Source organism: Myotis lucifugus, unplaced genomic scaffold, assembly GCF_000147115.1.
Source record: "Myotis lucifugus unplaced genomic scaffold, Myoluc2.0 scaffold_58, whole genome shotgun sequence".
NCBI lineage: Eukaryota > Metazoa > Chordata > Mammalia > Chiroptera > Vespertilionidae > Myotis > Myotis lucifugus.
In genome coordinates, this window is record NW_005871106.1 from 918,949 (window position 1) to 944,399 (window position 25,451).

General features: G+C 42.2%; 1 protein-coding gene across 1 annotated transcript in view; it reads right to left on the reverse strand.

Moving 5' to 3' along the window:
• The window catches only part of DLGAP1 (DLG associated protein 1), a 229,133-nt gene that overhangs the window by 12,713 nt on the left and 190,969 nt on the right, over window positions 1-25,451 (reverse strand). Inside the window, 2 exon segments of the mRNA XM_023754230.1 lie at window positions 11,530-11,951; window positions 25,355-25,446. Of these exon segments, the coding sequence (XP_023609998.1) occupies window positions 11,530-11,951; window positions 25,355-25,446 (514 nt within the window).

Sequence of the window (25,451 nt, forward strand, 5' to 3'; positions counted from 1 at the left end):
GCGTCGGCCTGTGGACTGAAGGGTCCCAGGTTCGATTCTGGTCAAGGGCATGTACCTTGGTTGCGGGCACATCCCCAGTGGGGAGTGTGCAGGAGGCAGCTGATCGATGTTTCTCTCTCAACGATGTTTCTAACTCTCTATCCCTCTCCCTTCCTCTCTGTAAAAAATCAATAAAATATATTTTTTTAAAAGTGGGTACCTTTTTATTAACTCTCCCATTTATAATGCTAGAAACCTCTCAGCCCACAACAGATGGCTATGAGGGATCATAATAGAGAGGATAGGCCCAGGTTAATTCATATAAAGCCAGGAAGAGTCTTTGGATGGCCATCACTGTTTGTTCCAGCAAAATTCTATTTATCTTATTACCTTGCATTTCAAAGCATTTTCACATGCACATCTAATTTGATCCTCCTAGGACCCAGTGAGGCAGGGCAGATATAATTTCATTTGGAAAATTTGGGCCCAAACGAAGACATGCCTTCCCCGGGTCCCCACAGTTCTGGATCCCTGTCTTCTCACTTCCGGTCCAGTTGTGTTCCTTTCTCTCAACACTTATTGAAAACTAGGCCTGAAACTCCTAAAGTGAAGCCATTTGATGGTGATTTCTTTCCTTTATCAACACTTTCTAGGTGGTACACGTGGATAGAAGGCAATGGCTATGACAAGTCAAGGGGTGGGGGTGGGGGAATTTGAAGAAGTTCAGCAGCCCAAGCCCTATGGGAGAGCAAAGCACTTCTCCACTACGTCACTGTCACACAAAGGAATTTCAGCTGTGAAAACAATGGAGGAACCAGGGAGGATCACTTGAAAGGGATGGTGGTGTAAGGTTCAAATTTTGGTTTTTCTTTTAAAGAATATACATGTAATGAGAAGCAGAGAAAGACTATTTTGGGTGTGGGGGTCTTTTGTGAGAACTATGATTTTAAATTTCTTGGCTACATTCAGTCAAAACCCCAGATATTTAAAAGATGTTATACCTCCCCCCGCCCCCCTCACCAACCTCCCGGGTATGACTTTTTTTGGTTGGGGGACAAGAAGGGGGTATAAAAGGCACAGGGGTAAAGGTAATGAACAGTTTCTTTTAACCCACAAGTGAATCCATGACAAAGCTGCACAGAGTTTAGTGTGCTGTGGTAGCAGAGTGAAAAAAAGGACTGTTTCTTTTGGGGAAATGCCTGACTTTTTGCTGAGTCAAAATCAGTATTTCAAATCCTTAGGCATAATTAATATATGCATTCTTTAAAATATATATATATATATATATATATATATATATATATATATATTTATTTATTTATTTATTTTTAGAGAGAGAGGAAGGGAGAGAGGGAGAGGGAGAAACATCAGTGTGAGAGAGACACATCAGTAGCCTCCCACACATGCCCCCACCAGGGCCAGGGGTGGAACCTGCAACCCAGGTACATGCCCTTGACCCAGAATTGAACCCGTGACCCTTTGGAGCTCAGGCTAACACTCTAACCACTGAGCATGCTGGCCAGGGCAGAGGTTTGCTTTTATTAAGGGAGCTGGAGCGGCCTCTTATCTCATAATTCTAATGCTTGAGACTGTTCCACGGTTCCCTATCATCCACGGGATAAGCAGAAACTCCCTTTAATGGCTTGCAGACAAGGCCCACCTGCCCAGCCTGACCTCTGCCTGCCCACTCTCTCAGTGCTTTGGGCCCCCAGGTCCCCAAATCCAAAGCTGCCTCTCTCCTCAGTGTCTTTGCTCAGGCTGCACACTAAACCGGGGATGCCTCCTGCCTTGGTGCCTACCCCACCCCTCCCCTGTCGCTCAGGTGTACCTCCTGCAGAAAGCCCTATCTCCTTTCACCCCCCCCCCCCGCAATGCTCCTCGAATTCCCATGCACAGCTCTGTCTTTTCCCTTCCCACGTGCTTCCCAGCATCATCTATTTATAGGTCTTACTTTCTAACCAGAGGAGACGAGCCCTTCAATGGCATAGACTGTGCCCACAAAACATGTTTCAAAATTAACTGACTCATCTACAAACTTTATGTTAACCAGAAAAATACATTAACTGCAACATCCCAGGCCTTGACTATTCTGATTCTTTAAGGTTTTAGCAGGTCTAAAGTTATAGTCTTGATGAATTAATTAGCTAATATAGTCTTGGCTGGACTATTCTTCCTCTCTGGTTTCTCTTATACTGTTTGTGCTGACTTAGGCTGGACGAGCCAAGCCATTTTTGGATAAGGTAAATGTAATTGTGTGTGAATTAAACCCTTTTATCCTCAGGTTTTGAGTTCTTTGTACTCCCCTGGCTTTTCTCTCTCTCGATGTTGTAAACGTTATGGGTAAAGGAGGAAAAAGGAATTTTTAAAAAGTGGGTCAACCCACTTATTTTAAAGTCCCGTGGATTCGTCAGACTGAATCTGTGTGACTGCATGTGGGGATTATCCATGTGGAGTCACGCTTATTTACGAGTGTGACCTCGTGGGACAGAATTTCTCCAACCAACTGGCCAGCTGCTTCTCAACAGCCCTGACCCAGAGCTGCTGTGGGCAACAGGTCTCTACAGAAAACGTGGATGTTTCCTTCCTGGCTGACAGGGGCTGCTCTGCATTTAACCAGAGTGCTTTCCTTTTATTTATTTATTTTGTAGCTGAAACTTGATGGCTAATGAACAAAGAGGGAGATTCACAAGTAGAAATTTTCCCATAGATGAAAACCAGGGCTTCCACAGAGGTAAAACATGGTGGTGGTGGTTAGGGTGTGTGTGTGTGTGTGTGTGTGTGTGTGTGTGCGCGTGCGTGCTGTTTTGTTTGTAAAGAGCAAGTTTTCAAGAACTCAGCTAATTTTACTTTTTTCTCCCCAGTCCCTACTCCAGGAGTCTTACTCATGAAAGGTGGTTACGCTCCAACCCCTATTTCAATTTACATCAGCATGGAAAAAGTAGCAACATCATATGCATCACATAGTTAACTACAAGTTTTGAACCTTGGAAAGCTGAAGGAAATGAAGTTAGTTAGCATTTCCTTTGGTAACACAGAAGAAAAGAACTCAATGCTGTGTTTGAAGTCCATTGTAATTATATCCCACAGAAATAGTTATTGTTAGAGAAAACAACTGGAGATCTTGCTCCATGAGTCAGCCCCTCTCTCTGTCACTCCGCCTCGCTGCCGTGCAGGAAGGAGGGCACTCATTCCTGTCTGGACTAATGGGCACAGCGCTGGCCCAGGGAGCAGGAGAGCTGGTCCAGGCCTGGTTCTGCCTTCAGCTTGCCATGACTTCACCCCGTCATGCCTCAGCGCTCCCCACAGCCTGGAGACCACCCCCAGGGAAACACACCCACAGAAGCATGCTCTGTAATGTCCGCTTTGTGCCCAGGCCAATGCAAAGCAAAATGAACTGAGCATTCTACATTCTAGAAAGTGAAACATAAGTCACCTTACACACTGTTTCCTTTTTATTACTTTCACTTCCTCCTCAGTCACTAATTTCAGGTTGGCCAGACCTTGAAAAAAAAAAAATTATAGTGTGTATGTGTGTGTGTGTGGTGGGGGAGGAAGGGGGAGGGACCTTTTGAAGGCTACTCCAAAAGTAAGATGAGACTAAAACAGAAAGTAGCTAGGATGCACCACCCACCTCTGCCGGCTTAGAAATACACAAGGGCCTGAGGCAGATGAGTTGCAGAAACCATGAGAGCTGCTCTGCCTGCCACCCACCGTTTCACAGGCTGCAGAGCCATGCCACAGGCGACACCGAGCAGAGCGAGCCTGACGATGGCACCGATAGACGGTCACAGTGATGACTGTGCACAGCTTCCGTAACTCAACCTGAAACCGGGCAAACCCCATTTCAGGTTTCATTACCAATCCCACACTGGCTGCCAAGGCTCACAAGCCTTCTGGGGGACTCGGGGCCAAGTTTCACTAACTTGGATGCTATTACCAGGCAAAATTAAAGTGGAATTAATCTGCCTCCTGCACACGCTCTAGGTTTATCAGTTCGTTTCAGATAGAGCCTGAAAATTCCCCATATAAGCCGTCCACAGTTCAGGAGGCAAAGATAGATTTCCAAGTACAATCAGCCAGTATTCCATGCGAGGGCCACTGAAACCCGAGCCTATGTTTTTCACCCGCAGTGGTAGACAGCATTCCTAGTTAGAAGCATTCAGTTCCATCTGGCCGTTTCTCTCCCGGTCAGATAAGACCAGACGTATCTATGGAACATACAAGCCACTGTCAAATAGCACTGAGCCATCTCCCCCAGACAGCTGTTTCTCACAAGGGCTTCATTGTCTGAGAAAAGCTTGTATCATTTTACGTCAAGTGCTGCAGGGACAAGCATTCTGTCAGCTGCCACAGTTCGGAGGAAAACACTCCCTGCTGATTCTCAGTATTTTGTTATTGAGCCAAAAACCCACTATCGACTCTTAGGGATGAGGGTTTAAACAAGAACGAAAGTTCTTGCTCTGCTTTTATTTTATCAGGAAAAAGAATAGCTCCACACACCCGGAGAATTTAGAGTTATACTTTTCAAAAGCTGGCTTGCGGATACTGGGCGACTACACGTGCTTGCTTCATTCTGCCCTGTGTGGCGCACGGGTACCCCGCCTCAGGTAACCCGGCAGAGTGCTTCCAGCCCGGAGGGAGTGTCCAAAACAAAAGCCTGAGGAGGCAGCTGTCAGAGTGGGGATAATGGCATCATAAAATAATTGATAATTGGATAATTATTTAAAATTGGATGGCTCCTTTCTTTGATTGCAACCACCCAAGCCCAAATCTGTACTTGGAATTGCCATTGAGCAAAGAGGTTTTATTCCTAACTCATCCTCCCCCTCCTTCTGTTCTGCCACGGACATACGATGCAGTTGACTCTTGAACAACGTACAGATTAGGGGCGCCAACTCCCCGTAGTTGAAAATCAGCATGTAACTTTTTGTTTTTTAGAAAGAGTATGTGACATTATTTGGTCATTTTACTTTATTTATTTTTAAATATATTTTTATTGATTTCAGAGAGGAAGGGAGAGGGAGGGAGAGATAGAAACATCAATGATGAGAGAGAATCACTGATTGGCTGCCTCCTGCACGCCCCACACTGGGGATGGAGCCTACAACCAGGGCATGTGCCCTTGACCGGAATCAAATCCGGGACCCTTCAGTCCGTAGGCTGATGCTCTATCCACTGAGTTAAACCAGCTAGGCAGCATATAACTTTTGATTCCCCCAAAACTTAAGTTGTCCCTTGGTATCTGTGGGTCATTGGTTCCAGGACCTCAGCACCAAAATCCATGGACGCTCAAGTCCCCTAATATAAAATGGCCTAGACTAGATCAATGCACACAGTCATATCCACAGACTCTAAGGTACAGACTGAAAACAGTACAGGTATTTATTGGGGAAAAAATCCTCCCACTGGCCGGTGGGACTCGGTTGAGCATTGTCTCATGCACCAAAAGGATGCTGGTTCAGTTTGCTGTCAGGGCACATGCCTGGGTATCGGGTTCGGTCCCCTGTCAGGGTGCATGCTGATTGATGTTTCTCTCTCTCTCCTCCCCTCTCCCCCCGCTCTCTTCCTTTCTCTCTAAAATCAATAAAAACATATTTTTTTTAAGAATAAAGAAAAATCCTCATATAAGCAAACCCATACAGTTCAAAGCTGTGTTGTTCAAGGGCCAATTGTATTTTTAATTCAGGAAGACATTTTTAAAAATACCTTACATTCTTATAAGCATAATGAGTAACTATGAACAGGATGATAGCATACTAGTTCTACCTACCTTTAGCTGTTGCAAACATTTAAAAAGATATATTTTTATTGATTTCAGAGAGGAAAGAAGAGGGAGAGAGAGATAGAAACATCAATGATGAGAGAGAATCATTGATTGGTTGCCTCCTGCACACTCCACACTGGGAATGGAGCCGCAACCCAGGCATATGCCCTTGACCAGAATCGAACCCGGGATCCTTTAGTCCACAAGCTAATGCTCTATCCACTGAGCCAAACTGGCTAGGGCAGTGGTCGGCAAACTCATTAGTTAACAGAGCCAAATATCAACAGTACAACGATTGAAATTTCTTTTGAGAGCCAAATTTTTAAAACTTAAACTGTATAGGTAGGTACATTGTTATTAACTTAAGCAGCAACCCAGACATATGCCCTTGACCAGAATCGAACCCGGGATCCTTTAGTCCACAAGCTGATGCTCTATCCACTGAGCCAAACTGGCTAGGGCTGTTGCAGACATTTTTAAAGAAGGGGGATTTTTTTTATTGTGATAAAATATACATAAGATCTACCATTTTAACAATTTTTTAAGTGTACAATTCAGAGAAACATTAAGTACATTCATCAAACATTTTAAAAGATTATAAAATTGGGATAATGATGGTGTCCCACAAAATAAATAAGCAAATACAGTATGGTAGAATCTTCCTTTCTCTCCCTCTGTCCTTCTTATCTTCCATGAAGACTTTGAAGACTAGCTCTCATGGGAGGGACTTGTGAAGGAGCCACCTTCTCATGTACCCTGGAGAGAGCCCCTTCTTGTATAGGACCCAAAGGACACAAACGGCAGCTTGACCAAGAGGTAGACACAGCTGTGGTTGACCCATGTGCCCAAGCTATTTTTCTGGCTGTACACAGATTATTTTTTTAAGCTGGTTACTTAGAAATTAACTATGCCTGTCAAACGGGATTGACCCCTCTTCTTTCCCACTTCTTTAAAAAAAAAAGTTAAATTAGAGAATTAGTAAAACAAAGGCCCTGTACAACTCCAGGCCCAGTTATCAGAACAGAATTGTGGTTGCCAAGACACCAGGAAGAGATATGTAGAGAGAGCTTTAGAGGACAGCACCCAGCAACAAAGTATTATTATCTTGTCAACTGTTATTCATGTTGTATCTGTTCCATCAGACACTTCTGTGTTCTGTGACCTTGGACAAGACACTGCCAGAGAGCTGTTTTGAGGGCAAATGAAACAACACCTGTCAAAGTCTCCAGCCCTCTGCCAGGGCTTTGTAAGGACAAGATGAATAGTCTTTCGTGTGCTTATATTCTCCCTTCTCACGGTGGAGGTTTGCTTGGGCTTTCTGGTCATGTCCTCCCTTGGATCTGCCTCACTTAACATTGTCATCTCCCTAACCAATGGACACAGACAACAGGGGCGTGAGGGCATGAGTGGGGGGATGGGGGGTAATGTGGGGATAAGGATACATATGTAATAACTTAATCAATAAAGAAATTTTAAAAAATGTGTCATCTCTGACCTGAGCATATGAGTTTACTTCCACACTGTTTAGAAATTGGGAATGCTAGTAGATAGGAGCTCCAGTTTTGTACCCCCCAGAGCACAAAAGAAAGAAAAGCTTTCAAGTGCTGGCAGAACAGAATCACGTCCCAAGAGCTGGAAGGGACACTCAGGGCTCATCTAGACCATCCAGCCGACCAACACAACAGTCCAATCTTCCGTTTCTGTGGCAAATGCCTCTCTCTCTGCCAAATCCTTACTCTGGTGAGAAGGGCTCATCACCGCACAAGGTTACACCCCTTCCATCTCTTGACAAAAATAACTGCTAGTTATGTACTATTTTTTTTAGCTACGTAGGAAGAAATGTTTTGTTAGATAAAATACTTTTGTAAAACAAAATTTTCAAAGTACTTCAAGGACTCAAATACACATTCATGGATCCTCTGCTATGTGCTAGCAAATAGGAAGATGAGACAGTAATCCTTTCTGTCCTCAGAGAGCTCACTTTCAGTGGAGGAGAGGGATACACAGATTATCATAAAATTATGTTGGAAACACCTGACAGAGACATGCACAGGCTATGACAGAAGCACCAGTGAAATACACCCAACCCAGCCTGAGGGGAGACATTCCACAAAGACTTCCAGGTGAGGCCCACACTGAGACTCGAAGGAAGAGCCATATATTGCAAACTAGTTGGGCTTACACAAATAGATGTTACTAATTTGGATTAGTTTTGTACATTTTAAAAAGCACATGTAAAGGGCACTGACCTCTAAACTTTGTGTTAGCAGTTTGATCTAACATTATAAAGTTATATTTAAAAAAAGTAATAATTTGACGCTTTCATTATAGTCCATTGACTTTCAAACTATATTCCAGAATTTTGGGGAGAGGGGACTGGTATGTTTTTAGGCACCTCAGCCTGGGGGTGGTAGAAGCTAAGCAGGCAGTCCTCCGGGCCCTCACCAGAGGTGCTTCACTGTTCCTCCTGTTGTATTTGTGGGTGTTGTGTCTATTTTTTTCTAATCAGAAAAGGAGGTTCTGATATTAAAATATGTTTCAAACTACAAAGAGAGGCCAAGTCCTCCGTGAAGAAGGGTTCATTACATACTTCTCATCTAAGGCCAATTTACTCAGTTGGGTACTTTAAAGCAAAGCACCAAAAATAGTCCCACCCCTAGTTATCTTTGCTCATTCTGCAACCATGACCCTGATACCCTTCCCCTATCCCAGGCAGCAACCTCATAAAATAAAGAGGTAGACTTGAAAAAATTAATCATTATTCTGAAGAAAACACCCTCAAGAAGTATAGTTTATTAATGGTGGGATGGTGGCACCTTCATGTACAAAGACAGCAAATTATCATTCTTTAGAACAAATTGTTATAACGAATACTATCATAATAAAAATCACTTCATATGGAATAGGTTTATAATTCCTAATTCTAAATCAATGTTTTTCCCTGGCTGGTGTGGCTCAGTTGGTTGAGCATCATCCCATGCAGCAAAAGGTTGCTGGTTCCATTCCGGGTCAGGGCATATGCACAGGATTTGGGCTTGATCCCCACTTGGGAGTATACAGGAGGGAGGTCGCCTGATCAATGTTTCACTCTCACATCTATGTTCCTCTCTCTCTCCCTTCCCTTCCTCTTTCTCTAAAAATCTTTTTTTTTAAATTAATGTTTTTAAATAACATCTGATATAAAGTTATAGAACAGCTAATGTTTGGGTAGTTCCTTTGTGTTTATTATTTTGGGACTTTACCAGTCAGGTACATTTCAAAATACAAAAATGTTTTTCTTTTGTCCCAAATGCAAGATGAGAACCTGGTTTTCTGACATGATTGTCAGAAATATGTTGTTTTTGATATAACCACATATAGTTTCCATGGCTCTTTTAGTCTAAAGGAAGATTTTCCAAAATATTTATACAATGTCTATACAACACATCATTTTGAAAGTGGGTTGAGAGAAGTAGATCTAGTCTCAGGTTAAAAGGAAACATCAGATGAACAGCTACCCTGGGTCCTACTGAAAGCCAACCAGGAAGGTAGAATGAGTCCCAAACGAAAGGATTGAAATCTGAAAGACAGCTTGTTGTGTTGAGCAGCACTCAAAGGCCATAGCTCCTGAGACACTGATTTTTCCTAGAAAATCTAGTGCACGCTGGGTATGCCCACACGGGGAAAAGAGACCACGAAGCCACTGCTAAGGCTTGCTTACTGAAACCTCTCCCCACCCATTGCTCCTGGGGGCGCCTCATTCACCTGCTATGAGGGCAAAAAGCTAATTCTGCTTGTGGATCAACACTCAGGTGAGCCCCCAGTGGCACCGACTCTTCCGGGCAAGTGTCGAGGAGATTAATTTTTCCACTGCTAAGTTGTTTGTACTCATAATACGAAAGAATCTAATGAATGTTATAGAAACCCATTTATGGATTTTTTAAGCTGCTCATAAGGGTAACAAATAAGCTAGTCATCTTATTGGCAGGGTTTAGGCAGGAGCAGAGAGAAAAGATGTGAGCAAGAAAGTGGACACAGAAAGGAAATCCCCAAACTACTGTTATTTCCCAGACTTAGTTTTCATTGAAAACTACTCCCTTAATGGAAAACTCACTGCTCCTTGACACAGTGAGTTTGGCTTATTTAATAAGTCCTTTTAACATGACTTACAGTAGGCTCTCGGTCTAATTATTAAGAAGTTACTATTATTTTTGTTGGGGATGATAATGCATGATGGTTATGTGAGAGAAAAAAAGTCCGTGTCAGTGTGAGATACATACTGAAGTGACATGATGCCTTAGATTTTTTTTTAAAGAGAATCTGGCAAAAATAACAATAAGTGGGGGGAAATAAGAAGATAAGACTTGCCGAAACCGGTTTGGCTCAGTGGATAGAGCGTCAGCCTGCGGACTGAGGGGTCCCGGGTTCGATTCCGGTCAAGGGCATGTACCTTGGTTGCGGGCACATCCCCAGTGGGGGGCGTGCAGGAGGCGCCTGATCGATGTTTCTCTCTCATCGATGTTTCTAACTCTCTATCCCTCTCCCTTCCTCTCTGTAAAAAATCAATAAAATATATTAGAAAAAAAAACCTCCTCCTATGGAAAAAAGAAGAAGTTAAACACCGATCGAATTTTTTAAATAGCTCTAAAAGCCACTCCAGGACTATACCCTTCTAGCTGTTCCCACACAAAAAGAAGGCAGCCTACCACTAAATGTCTTTGATTCATCAGTTGGAAGATCCACCAATCCCTTATGAATAGTTTATCAGAGGAAAATAATGCCCAACATTAAAATGATTGTAAACTATATCAAATTTCAGAATTGTTGAAACGTGCTTCGAAAACATCGTAAACTACCATTTTTCCTTTGTCAATTTTCTTTTAAAAAATATATTTTATTGATTTTTTTACAGAGAGGAAGGGAGAGAGACAGAGAGTTAGAAACATCGATGAGAGAGAAACATCGATCAGCTGCCTCCTGCACACCCCCCACCGGAGATGTGCCCACAACCAAGGTACATGCCCTTGACCGGAATCGAACCTGGGACCCTTGAGTCCGCAGGCCGCCGCTCTATCCACTGAGCCAAACCTGTCAGGGCTCCTTTGTCAATTTTCAATAGGAATTGTTGCTAAGAGGCCAACTTTGAAAAGAAAGATCTACCAGGTCTCCATTATTTATTTAGTCATCATATTTTATTTTATCACTTAATTTAAGCCATTAAATTGGAGTTCGTGTTAACTTAGCGGCTGAAGGTTTGCCTCCCTAAGACGTAAGCGAGCAAGTGCAGGCGAAGCAGGCTTAAGAATGCAGTAAGTCTGAGCCTCTTACCGGCCTGTACATTGCTACCCTTGTTTTAATATTGCCTGTTAATGAAAGTAATCAAACTGTAAGATTATAAATGCCCAAAGCACACGTGTCTGTGGGCCTTGAACCGAGTCAGAGTCACTGCTAGTTTCCGGAGAATCAGCTACCCCTTCAGTAACACCTGGGGGAAGGGGAACCCCGCTGGGCAGAGGAGCCGCCCCTCCGCTGAGCTTGGTGCTTTTCAGAGAGGAAAGGATCTAGAACTACAAGTTATGGATCTAGAACGAGTGAAGGTGTAACCACAGGGTCTCTTTTCATCGTGCCGCCAGGGGCAACTGGACTCTCCGCGGGATCGCCCGGCGCTCCCGCACGCCCCCTTGCGGTAGGGTTAGCCTGCGGGGCTGGACACGTGCATCTGGCCGGGAGGAAACCACGGAGTCTGAAGACGCCAGGTGCGCCCAGACCTGCGCGCGCGGACAGATGTGCACAGCTGCGTTACTTACTGTCTTCCGGCAGGTTGTTCTCCCGCTCTTCTCTCTCCATCTGCTGGCACCAGCCTTCCATGCGGTCTCGCTCCGCCTGCAGAAGCTTCAGAAACCAGTGGCCATCCCGGTGGCACACTGACCTTTGAACGGCCTCCATGGGGTCTTCGGTGATCGAGTCAATCCAGGGGTCCGGCGGAGGCAGGATCGAAGGGTCAAAATCCGCGTCGAAGTCGTCGTCGGCCGCACAGGCGTGGTAGTGGTTTCCTGAGCCCTGAATGCTGACGGTGGAGGTGCTGGCGTCCCGGGAGAACTGCCTGGCCGCGGGGCCCGGGCACGAATTGTCCTCTATAGACTCCAGAGAGTTTTCCAGGTTGTCGTGGAAGTCCAGGTCAGCCTGCACTGCCGTCGTCACACTGTTGGATCGGGTGAACCTGCGGAAGCTTGGAGGAATGGGGAAAGGAGATTTAGTTCAAGGATACTTCTTGAAGCAACACCACTTTCTACATTTCTTCATGGGTATGACCATCAGGGGCCTCATCTCCTCAGTCTGCAGAGGCAGGCCCTGATACAAGCATATCAGTAGCCGTAGCTCTAACATAAAGAATGCGAATTTCTCTCCCGGCCAGCGTGGCTCAGTGGTTGAGCGCGGAGCTATGATCCAGGAGGTCACAGTTTGATCCCCGGTGGGGCACATGCCCAGGTTGGGCCTCAGACCCTGGTGCAGGAGGCAGCCTATCAATGATTCTCTCTCATCATTGATGTTTCTCTCTCTCCCTTCCTCTCTGAAATCAATAAAAAAATATTTAAACAAAGAATACAAATTTCTCATGTTCATTCAATATTAAAGCACAGCTAGAAAAATTTTAGAAGTGGAGCAATCAAAGCCAGTATAATGTCCAATAGCCAGTTTCCTCCCCATATCTGGACAGCCTGAATCCTGAAATTCAGATTGGTGAAGGGTAAGGGAGCAATTCAATTATGTCTTATTATGCATAACTTGCATAGAAGTGGGAGGGAGGGGAACCAACCCAAACTGGGCCAAGGCTATCATGAATCTGGCAAAAATCACATTTTCCCAGCGGCAGCTCTTACCAAGTAAGACTTCCTGAAAGCAAACTAAAGAATTGGTATGTTCTCCTTAAAAGTAAGACTCCTTTCCCTGCTAAGGATTCACCTGTCTCTTGATTGCATAGGTCATTGTTATTATTTGGTACAAAGCTTTTGGGGTAAAAATCAGCTCTCAGTTCTAGAGTTTTCCTGTACCGTCCTTCCCTGTGCCTTTAACTCCCCTTCTCACAGTCCTTCTACCAAGGTGATAGAAGACAACTTGTTAAGAGATTCAATCTGAGCACTTTATATGGACAACCAAAGGACTCTGTACATCCCTGGTTGATTCCTGCAGTGAAGGTGAAGACGTGGAAGATGGGAGGGTTGGGGAAGAACTGAGGAGCAGTGAATTCTTTCTCAGACATGGGGAAAGGAAGGCGTGGGTGTGAAGCAATTTAAATGCACACACACACAAGCTTAACGGCTCCTGGCGCAGGCAGGAAACAATGGTGGAGAATATAAGTCCACTGAAGGTAGCATTGCGTGTCTGTTACCCCATCTGTATTTCTTTGTGTTTTTTTTCTTAAGGTAATTTCTTGATCTAATATTTTATATATTTTAATTGTGAAAAAATACATATCACAAAATTTACCATTTTAATAAATTTTGAGTGTACAGCTCAGTGGCATAAGTACATTATTCACATGGCTGTGCACCCCTCACCATTACCCATCTCCAGAACTTTTTCATCCTTGATAATTGAAACTCTTTACCCCTTAAATAACTACCACTCATTCTACCTACCCCTTCCCCCGGCTCTGGCAACCACCATTTCCTTTCTGTGCCTTTGAGTTTGACTACTTTTAGGTCTTCCATATAAGTGGAAATCATAAAAGTAATTGTCCTTTTGTGACTGCCTTATTTCATTTAGTGTAATGCCTTCAAGGTGTTAACCAGGTTGTGGCAGGTCCAAAATTTTCCTCTCCTTTAACGGGGGAAAAAATCCCCCCCCCCTTTTTTCAGGGGGTTTTCTCCCAAAACCCCCCATGTGTTCCCTGGAAACGGGGGTATATTATTAAACCCTGGGTAAACCTTTTCCCCCTAACCCATCAATCCCTGAGAAAAGTTTTTATTTTTATAGCCCCCGTTAGGAGGGTAAAACCATTCCTTTAATAAAAAAGGGTTAATTGGAAAATAAACTGAGCGGGGGAACACCAAACACCCCAGCCGTTAAATTGTCCCCGGCCCCGGGGGGGGGGGGGGGGTGCATGAGGAACATGGCAGGCATTGGCCATGGTGAGATGGTGGAGCTGGTGAGTGGGGGCACCAGATCAAGACGGGGCACCGGTCGCTGTTATCAGGCATATAACAATGGCCCCAATTGCTCAGCGCCATTAGCAGGTGTGAGCGGGGCCAGTGTTGTCAGCGCATGGGAGCAGCAGCGACCGGAGCAGGGCTGCTGGCAGACAGGGGACTGGGGGCCATGGTGGGAGGGGTTGGGAAGGGGCATGGAGGATGGGCTGAGACCCGCCCCTGTGCCCACCACAGCCTCATGGCCCACAATTCCTTTCAAGGTGCACAAATTCGTACACTGGGCCCCTAGTAACTAATAATACAATAGAACAATTATAACAATATACTATAATAAAAGTTATGTGGGTCTCTCTCTCAAAATTTCTCATTGTACCGAACTCACCTTTTCACTTAATGGAAGCACCATACAGTTTCTCTTTGGCATAGCTGAATGGCCAGGATCACTACTCTTGTGCTTTGGGGCCAATAAGTATAAAAAGGGTTACTTGAACACAAACACTGCGATATGGGACAGTCAATCTGATAACCTAGTCTGCTGCTGACTCACGGGCAGGGCAGGGAGTATACACAGAGCTAATGCCCTGGACAAAGGGATGATTCACTTCCCAGGAGAAACAGAGAGGGATGGAGCAAGATTTCATCACGCTATTCAGAATGGTGCACCATTTAAAACTTATGAATTGTTTATTTCTGGAATTTTCCACGTAATATTTTCAGACATGATTGACTGCCGGTAACTGAAACCTCAGAAAGCAAAAGTGCAAATAAGAGGGGGCTACTGTATGTATATACCATATTTTGTTTATATATTCATCTCTTGATGGACTCTTCTGCTATGAACATGGGTGTACAAATATCTCTTCGAGAGCCTGCTTTCAACTCTTTTGGGTATATACCCAGAAATACAATTGCTGAATAATATGGTAATTCTGTTTTTAATTTTTGAGCAACTGTCATGCTGTTCTCTATAGCAGGTACACCATTTTATATTCCCATCAACAGTGCACAAGGGGTCCAATTTCTCCACATCCTTGCCAACACTTATTTATGTGTGTTTTTTTTAATAGTAGCCATCCTAATGGTGGTAAATTTTCTTGACCAGTTCATGATTATACCATTTTAAGAGTGCTTATTTGCCAGTTGATTTTCAGTTACTGTTTCATGTTCCATAGTGCACTAAACAATACAACATTTAATAAACCAGATATGCTTCTTAACTTTCCTGGAACACTCTGTGAAAGCCAATTAAGACTAATACTCTGATCCCTCAAAAATAAAGAATGACCAGAATAAAACAGGTAATTATTTGCAACTCTATACCCCTTAGAAAAACTAGAAGTCCCAAAAAGGAGAGAGTCCAATCATCTGAATAAATCATTTCCCCCCCCCAAGACAATAAATATCTAGGAAAAAAGTGGCTGCACTAATCTGTGTTAGTTATTAGCACAGTCAAAATGATCAAATATGTTGTGATTCATTTTATGAAGATGGATCAGACGAAACTGGCCCATTTCACTGTTTGCTGTTTTCAAGAAATTACTTCCATTATACCTGGTCATGTTATAAGTTTTCAAACTCTCAAATGGGCCATTAAAAAAATCACATAGTGCGAGAGTCTGAAGGCAATGTTGTAGATCTCTTGTACTAGCAAGGAAACGGAGAAGAGCCACTTGTTTCTGAACTTCCTGTCCAGCTGCATATGTGTGAATTGGATGGCTCTCCTTGCAACAGTTGACAGTGTGGCTGTTCTACTAACACAAAATCCCAGCTATGAAAAAACACTAGGCTGCACTCTCCAAGATCCTGTACTGCCAGAGGCATTACATTTCCAGGCTTAAGGACGGACCAGTGCCTTATTGTTTTCAACTGGAGCAAATTTGCCAGAGACAGAATCTGTTTCACATACAAAACAGAATGACCTACTTTCCTGGGCCTGTTTCTATCGACACAAAACCGTACCATCGGCATTCCTGACAGAGGCTCCTGGCTCTGAATCTGGTAAAGTATCCACCTCCTTAAGAAAAATCACTTGGCAGCAGATTAGTAGGAGTTTGCAGTTTAGTCACCCAGAAAGAAATAACAGTTAAGTGAAATGAAAATGGTTTGGGATTAAAAGCGGTGCCTTTGAACTCAGGCAGCCCTGTCCCGGCTGCACTGTGTCTATCAATTAAGTTCCTCAAGCAAGTGCTTTCTTCCACCCAGAGCTTTCAAAGAATGTTCTGCTCTACAGAACGTTTTCAGTCTCTGATGGGCAAAGTTCCTTCTCAGGGAAGGGTGCCATCAAGTTGTTGCTGTTTTAAAATTTTGATAAAAAGAGAGTAGCAGTCACTGGATTAATTTCTGTAGTTTTGAAAAGAATAGATTAGTTGCTGGTTGCTGCTAAAAATCCAAAAGCCGCACCCAGTGTCTTGCTAGTTTTGAACCCACAATCTCCAGTGTTGAAGCTTCTTGGGTCCTTCATGCCCTGAAGGCACAATGTGTAATAATTACAGCTTCTGAAACAGACCGGCCAATATTCCGGTCTAAGGAGCAAAAAACCATGAAACTACAGACTGGCTCAACCAGTATGGGACACAATACCCTGTCTGTTCTGAATAGCAAGAGAAAAGTCACTTGTTAGTATTCACCTCTGCTGTTGCTTTGTGCTCCTTCTATGAAACCAGTTTATATTTCAATTAGAGGATTTTCTGCCCCCCTCCCGCAACTTTTCTGCACAGCAGGCTACAAATCAACACGCAGATGGCGAGCTGCAGGCCCATTCTCATCTCCTCTGTCCGATGGGGCTGTCTAAGCAAAGTAAATCATGAACAGAAACTAAGCACAGTTGTTATCTTTAGAACATACGTGCTTGGGACCTGCAAGGATTCCATTATGCGAGACATAAGCCATGAAATTATCTTAAGGAGACGAACTCAGTCATCCTGTTGCACAATCCTCTGGCTTCTGGTGATCTTTATCTCTCTCATTCACATAGTGGTTGCTTCTCAGGGCTACATCTACTTTCAAAAGGAGAAACACGAGTCCTATGCTGCTCTTTCTTTAGAGGGGACTTCAGACATTTGTCACCAAGCCTTTGGTCAAGACCAAATATATGTGGGATCTCAAAATGCTGCTCTTCAGAAGTGCAGCCATCTTGGTATTTTATGAAATGGTTCCCTTTAACTGATGTAAAACCCAAGATATCTCCTTACATAAAATAAAAGATAGGTTAAAAGAAAGATGTGGGGTGAGGAGATTGAGATAAAAATTACAACTTTTTAGCCCTGGCCGGTTTGGCTCAGTGGATAGAACGTTAGCCTGAGGACTGAAGGGCCTGGGGTTCAATTCCAGTCAAGGGCACATGCCCGGGCCAAAACCTGTTTGGCTCAGTGGATGGAGCGTCGGCCTGCGGACTGAAAGGTCCCAGGTTCGATTCCAGTCAAGGGCATGTACCTGGGTTGCGGGCACATCCCCAGTAGGAGATGTGCAGGAGGCAGCTGGTCGATGTTTCTCTCTCATCGATGTTTCTAACTCTCTATCTCTCTCCCTTCCTCTCTGTGAAAAAATCAATAAAATATATTAAAAAAAAAAAAGGGCACATGCCCGGGTTGCAGGCTTGATCCCTAGTAGGGGGCGTGCAGGAGGCAGCTGGTCAATGATTCTCTCTCATCATTGATGTTTCAATCTCTCTCTCTCTCCCTTCCTCTCTGAAATCAATTAAAATATATTAAAAAAAATTATAACTTTCTAAAAAAGAGGTTCATGCTTTTTTTGTTGTGGTTAATCCTCACCTGAGGATATTTTTTTCCATTTTTTTTAGAGAGAGTAGAAGGAAGGGGAAGAGAGAGAGAGATCAATTGGTTGCCTCCCGCATGTGACCCTACCAGGGCCAGGGACCAAACCTGCAACCCAGGTACATGCCCTTGACCAGGAATTGAATATGCGACCCTTCATGCCCAGGGTGATGCTCTAACCACTGAGCATATGACTGGGGCAAGGTTCATGCTTTCTGTCACATCAGCTTCCCAGTTGGAACAGTGCATGCAGAACCTAGGCCTAATGCAGCCCTTGTTTCCAAATTCAGTGGGAGGAGCTCTCCAGCGCCCCATTGGTATGAGGGTAGCACTGTCTTGTCGACACATTTTAAAACTACCTCAACACAAAGATCCATTGGTTATTTAAAACCCTCCATGTCAGTCATTCTTTTGCTTGAAGAGCTCCCTCTTATTTATTTATTTATTTATTTATTCTTTTGCTTGAAGAGCTCCCTCTTATATATTATTTATTTATGAAAGAGAGAGAGAGAGAGAGAGAGAGGGAGAGAGAGATAGATCAGTTTGTTGTTCCACTTATTCATTGGTTGATTCTGGTATGTGCTCTGAGCAGGCATTGAACCTTCAACCTTGGCATATCAGGACAACACTCTAACCCACTAAGCTACTTGGCCAGGGCCATGAAAATCTCTTTAAGCAAAGGAAAATAGAATAGGTTTTCAACATAAAGACTCTCTCTGCTTCAAATAATTGTACTATACTTGTCTAATAAAAGAAAGGGAGGAAATGGGAAATAACCACAGTGGGCTTGTTATCATGTGATAGCTGCAGAGAGCACCCAGCATGCTGCCAGCCTCCTTCCAGGACCAGCTGGGCAGGTGCTAGCGCAGTGATGGGCTGTCACTGTAAACCTTGGTGAGGAGTCTCAACAGAACATCCCTGAACTGACTGTGCCCCAGGAGGAACTGCTTTCTTCTGCAATCGGAGCATTAGGTCACTCCCTGGCTCCTGCCCTCAGGCAGCTAAAAGCCCAAGAGGTCTCACTTACAATTTTTTTTTATTGTGGTCTTGTTGTTGGGTCAAATGGAGGCCATAGGCTTGTGAAATAGATGCTTTTTGTAAACTAAATTATCTTGGAAAATGTGTAAGAGAGAGAGAGAGAGAGAGAGAGAGAGAGAGAGAGAGAGAGAGAGGTGGAAAAGACAAAGACAAAAGGAAGGAGGAAAGAGAAAAAGAAAAAAGAAGGAAGGAAGGAAGGAGAGAAAGAAAAAAAAAAGAACGTGTATGAGGCATATCAGGAATTATGCCAAGTTTCAGGCTTTTGAAATTTGAAACGCATGAATGACGCACCTTAAAAACTCAGGTGTACTGTAAGGAACTATTTGGCTAGATCATGATATTGTTAACTTGGCAAAGAAAAGAGGCTGTTTGCCAAATCCTGTCTAAGATCAATAGTGGGTATTAGGCTATGCAGCACTCCAAGTAAACTGTGAGGAGTGGGGATTGATCCAAAGCTTCTGAGTTGGCAAAGGCGGATATTTTTGACTGCCAAAGGTCTTTCCAAGTCTGTGGTTCCTGAATTGGCTGTCAGAAGGTTCTGTCTCAATTTTGGCTTTTTGTTTTAACGTCCTGCCTAGTTGAAAAGACACACATCACTAGAAGCCCAAAGTTTACATATTTAAGTCATTTGCAATCAAAAGAGATCATTCATAGTAGTTGACGTTTGCTAAAAGAGAAAGCAATGCTACCTCTCCACATTGTTCCACTCAGCTGTGAGGCCATGAATTTGAATGTATGAAGCAAGAAAGATTTCAGAAACTCAGAATTTTATAGAAATAGAAGAGACTTTGGTGATAAAAGCATAATCATCTTATTCCCTGAGGCATGTGCGTTTAGAAATAGAGAGCAGCTTTCATAATAGATTGCCAGTACTTTCCTCCAACACCTACACCTGAACTTGTGCATTCACAGGCCTGCTGAAGTGGCAGGTGTCATTCTCAAGCATATTTTGATGCCAGCAATAGTCTCCCCACCCCCAGCATTGAGTGTCCCCTGGAGGCCTACATATTATCTTGCAATAAACAAAAGGTAAACTAGGAGAGAAGGAGATGGCTCCACCAACTGGAGATAAGAGAGACCAGAGGCTTTTTTGCAAATCACCAAAATACCCATCTGCTCCTATTCCCATCCCATCAACACCAATGAAAGGATCTTGCCTTTCCCTCCCATACACATAGCTCCACACGCACAAATCCTACCGATGACATTCACTGTTACCTAACTTCACATATTACATGAAGGCATGGTGGGGTGGGGGAGTGGTTGAAGGAGGAAAAGAAGCCACAAAGTGATTTACTACCCACTTATTCTCGTTAAAGTTTTCCACTCTAATTCCCTGGATGCTGAAGGCAAATCGTCCTTGATGTAGCCCTGCGTCTCACATGGATGATCTCTAAAGATCCCGATAGTTAAGAAGTCCTTTACGAAGACACGGATGGAAATATTAAATATACATACACCAGAAAAATAACATTCTGGAGTTTCCTTTCTAGAAAATTGCCATGAGACCAGTAGCTTCTATCTATATAATCTCTAACATCAGATGTCAGTTTGTTAATTTGACAATGTTAATAAATAACAAAAAAGCATATAAGTTCAAAACTTCTACCATCCCTTAACACTCTTAGTTGTGAACATTAAGAATGACTGATTTATAAGTTGTTACAAAATATATGAAATATTAAATATACATACACCAGAAAAATAACATTCTGGAGTTTCCTTTCTAGAAAATTGCCATGAGACCAGTAGCTTCTATCTATATAATCTCTAACATCAGATGTCAGTTTGTTAATTTGACAATGTTAATAAATAACAAAAAAGCATATAAGTTCAAAACTTCTACCATCCCTTAACACTCTTAGTTGTGAACATTAAGAATGACTGATTTATAAGTTGTTACAAAATATATCACAAATATCTAACCTTATGAAAGCTGAGTTGCAACAGAGGCTGAAGGCCAAACCTATAACACACACTTCACACTTATCTTTTGTTTCTGAACTAGAGATTATGTCAGCAATATGGCAACATGGGGAATATGGCAATAAGCAGAAAAGCAAGACTCAGTAGATTGTGCCTACACCTCAATTAAGAGTCTCCATATATTCATAATACTAAGCTAAAATTGAAGAAACATGAGCCTGGCTGGCATGGCTCAGTGGCTGAGCATCTACCTATGAACACGGTTCGATTTCTGGTCAAGGGACATGCCCAGGTTGCAGGCTCGATCCCCAGAGTGGGGTGGGGAGAGGTAGCTGATCAATGATTCTCTCTCATCATCGATGTTTCTATCTCTCTTTCCTTCTCCTGTCCTCTCTGAAATCAATAAAAATATATTAAAAAAATAAAAATAAATGATGACAAAATAATGACTTTTTCAATACCCAAAAGCTGGAAGAATTCATCATGGGTAGATATACACTATAAGAATGGTTTAAAAAAATTTCTTCAAGCACAAGGAAAATGATGCTAGGTGGAACTTTGGACCTACACAAAGGAAGGAAGAACACTGGAAATCATAACTTGGTGGATAAATATAAGACTTTAAGTCACTATTCAGAACTTGCTTTTATGTCTACTTTATTATGACCAGGCCTAAAAACCAGTCAGAAGTCTGGGGTTGGGGGAGGGGCTCATCCACTCTAATCCTCACTGCAGGATGATCTGGCTGGGATTTTAGCCTGCCAAATCCTTGATGTCAGAATCTTTGGGTCTTGGGTTCAAATTGTTTGTAAATTTGCACTTATCCTCCTATTTTCAGTGCAGTAATCCTGCCCTCAGCTGTGCTGCTGTCCTCCAGACCAGAGACCCTTTTGTTTTAGCCTCTGAAGATGAAAAACCTCCGGACCTCTGCCACAGAGAGGAAGGGCTGGCACTGGCTTTGCAGGTTCAAGGGTTTGTAGCTCCACCTTCATTCTACTTTGACTGCCCAACATATTCCCATGCCTTCTGTGGGCTCTGAAATTTAAATCAAGGTACAGCTTGGATTTCTGCATCACTGGCTTTAGATTCAGTTTCTCTGATCAGCTAAGTCAATTATCACTAGTCTATCTGCCTTCCAGCTTTCAAATGGTCTCTGTGTGTGTCTGTGTGTTTCCCTCTCCTGTTCTCTTCATCCTTGGCAATTTGTGCCAAAACAAAACAAAAAATAAATATGGTCAGAAACAAGTAACCCAGGGAAGTTTGATGCTTTTGCTTTGTTTTTGTTTTTTAATAAACACAAAGTGGAATTCAAATAAAATAAAATAAAATAAAATTTTCCTGGAAAAAGTATGGGTAAAACTATACCCCTATATTAATTCATGGTTAATGGATAAGATTATGGGGGATTTTATTTTATTTCTGTAATTTATAAATTTTTATAATACATAAATATGAACTTACTCTCCTTATCGTTAGATTATCCAATTATAGAAAATATAGATAATACTTAATAAGATATATAATCAGTTTTTTAAAATGCTCCAAAGCCCATCAGAGAGTTATAAACTGTTATTATGCTATTGTATGTTTTCTTCCAAGTAAATTTGCTGTTTCATACCAATTTTATAATGAAAATAATATTTTTTCTCTTTGTGTCCACTGTTATAGCTACTAATGGGCTAGTGGAAGAAGTTTAGTTTGAACCACTGTTGAAGCACAGTTGTTACTCAGAAGGAAAGGGGAGATCCCTGGGAGACTCTTCGCTTCTCACCTTAGTAAATAGGAAGGATTGGTTTACTAGATTTGCTAATTATCAGCTTGGAAGAAAGGAAGACCTCATGCAAATTCCCGGGGAGTGTCAAAAGACCAGACAGAATGGATACAGGATGCTAGGAGGCTGTGGGATAGAGAACCGTGGTGGAGGTGAGTAATCCTGGGGAGGAGGTGGCACGACTTGCCCGCTTTGTTCAGCACCAGTCCTGCATGTCAGCAAATATATGCCGTGTGGACTGTCAAACAGTGCCTCCAGCCAACCCGAGAAACAGGAATTGAAGGAAGATAGCTAGTGTTTGATGGAGACGAGGAGTTTCTTCACGGGCTTCAAATAAGCTGTCTTGTTCCCAAACCACATGCATGCATTGTCCCTGGCTTGGTGCTGCCATGGCATTTAAACGAGTGACCTTTAGCATGCCTCTGTGCAGGGCCCCACCATGAGGCGGCCCTGGAGAATGAACGTGGCATATTTGCAATCAATAGCATTCTGAAGATGTCATGGCTGCCTGCAAATATATCAGCATTTGTAATACTCATTTTGATTCCTTTTTTTTTTTTTGAAGCAGATAGGTTACTTAGTGCATTTTACTTTCTACTAATGAGTTACTGACTTTTGTTTTGATTTGGAACACTGAAGAGCACCCTGTATTTACAAGTCTACCCTTTCACAGACAAACCAGCCAGGTGGACTTTGCTATGTTAGTTTTGGTTCCTAAATTGTGGCAAATTCAAAAGGTGATAATGAATCTCTTGGCCTCTTACAAAGTCTTCCTCTTCCTCTTTCTGTACTATCTCTTTCTTTCTCTGGCTCTGTTTTCTTTCTTTCTCTCACTTTTTGTTAGGTTACTGTTGCATATCAGTCTGTTTATTTGGGGAAGGAAGAGATGGGTTGTATTGGCCATTCATTGTGAAAACAACAGTCTCAGCTTTATCACTAGATAATTTAAGAAAATCCCCTGTCTGTCATTAGGTAATTTCACCTGCCCAAATTAGCTTTTTAAAATCCCATCTAAATGAATTACTACCAGCAAAATTATAAAAGAATTATAATTAGAGACAGAAGATATAAGTAATCCCTGACTGATTGACAATGGATTTCTTTTGGAGAGGTTGAAAACATCATTAACATAAATTTAAAAGCTTATTTACTTTACAGAGGTTAACTATAGAGTGACCTCTGAGGAAGGGTGCGTTTTATAAAGTTAAGCACCAACATTGGGTTTACTAGTCCTTTGGAGAATGAATTTTAAATAAATTACTCAGTTTACCGAGGAATTGACCATCCTTACAAACTTCAACAATTCATTAAATGTTCAACTTTTCAATAACATGATAAAAGTGGCTCATTTGAAGTTTTTGGGTTGCTATTAGGCCAAATAATGCAATATTTTACATTCTGATTGCTGGGCAAGTGTCAGGGCATTAATTTGGTAAAAGAACAGTTGACTGCAGGGGAAATGTTTAAAGGAAAAATTTAAATTTGAGGTTATTCTCTTACTTTAAAGAAAAGATGGTATAATTGCTTTTTTAAAATTTCAATCTTTAGAGAGATTCTATCTGGGTACATAATAGAATTGGAAATACTTATACAGAGCTTCTTTTATGTCAGGTAATTTTCTAAAGTTTTACATATATGAAGCATCACACCCCCAGGACAAAACTCTGAGGTTAACATTGTCTACCCTCCTGCTTTGTTAAATTAATAAAATTTATTTTTTAGAGCAATTTTAGATTCACAGCAAACTTGAGCAATTTCCCATATACCTTTGCCCTCTTCTCCCCACTACCAACATCCCCCACCAGATGGTGAACCTACAGAATGTGTAGGTACACAATGGTGAACTTACATGGACACATCATTATTATCCAAAATTCATAGTTTACATTAGCGTTCAGTCATGGTGTAGCGCATTCTATGGATTTTGACAGCTGTACAATGACATATATTCAAGTATCATAAATGATCCTACCACTGTAGTATAACAGAATAGTTTTACTGCCCTAAAAATCCTGTGTGCTCTGCCCATTTATCCCTCATTCCCCAATCTTTGAGAACCACTTTTTTACTGTCTCCATAGTTTTGTCTTTTCCAGAATGTCATATGGTTGAAATCATATAATAACATGTAGCCTTTGTAGATTGGCTTCTTTCACTTGGTAATGTGCATTTAATTTTCTTCCATGTCTTTTTGTGGCTTGATAACTGATTTCTTTTTAATGCTGAATAATATTCCATCGTCTGTATATACCACAGTTTATTTATCCATTCACCTACTGATGGACATCTTGGTTGCTTCTAAGTTTTGACAATGATGCCTAAAGCTGCTGTAAACATCTGTGGGCAAGTTTTTGCATGGACATAAGTTTTCAATGTCTTTGGGTAAATACCAAGGAGTGTGATTGCTGGATCATATGATAAGAATATTTTTAGTTTTATAAGACTAAAACTGTCTTTGAAAATGGTTGTACCATTTTGCATTCCCGCCAGCAATGAATGAGAGTTAATGTTGCTCCACATCCCCACCAGGATAATAATGGGAAATTTTCTTTTTCCTTTTCCCCATTTATTCATTATTTATCATTCATTGAGTGCATATCAAACACCAAACACTATTAAGTGCTAAGAGAAAACAAGGAATAAGATAAGTCCTCATCTCTTAAAAAGTTTACAGTGCCAAATAGAAAGGTTTGTTGAAGAGGAATAGTTTTGCAACACAACAGTAATATACACAGTGCTTATATGTATGTAAATGCAATGTGCTTACTCTACTATTCTAGCTAAACCTTCAATGGAGTGGTCTCCACTATTAAAGTAGAGGAGGGAATCAGCTAATATTGTTTCAGGCTTACCCTGTAAATGCTATCAAAAGTTAACAGACAATATCATTGAATCTTGTTGGTTTACCCTGGGGGAAAATACTTGTACCATACTTGCCAACCTCAAGATGAGAGGACAAATGCATGTGGACTCACCACTTCTCTTCTTCTACTTGCACTCCTACGGACTGGAACTTACTGGGTGCTTTATTTTCCCCTGTTTTGTCAGGTTCTTCAGCATCATCCACCTAAA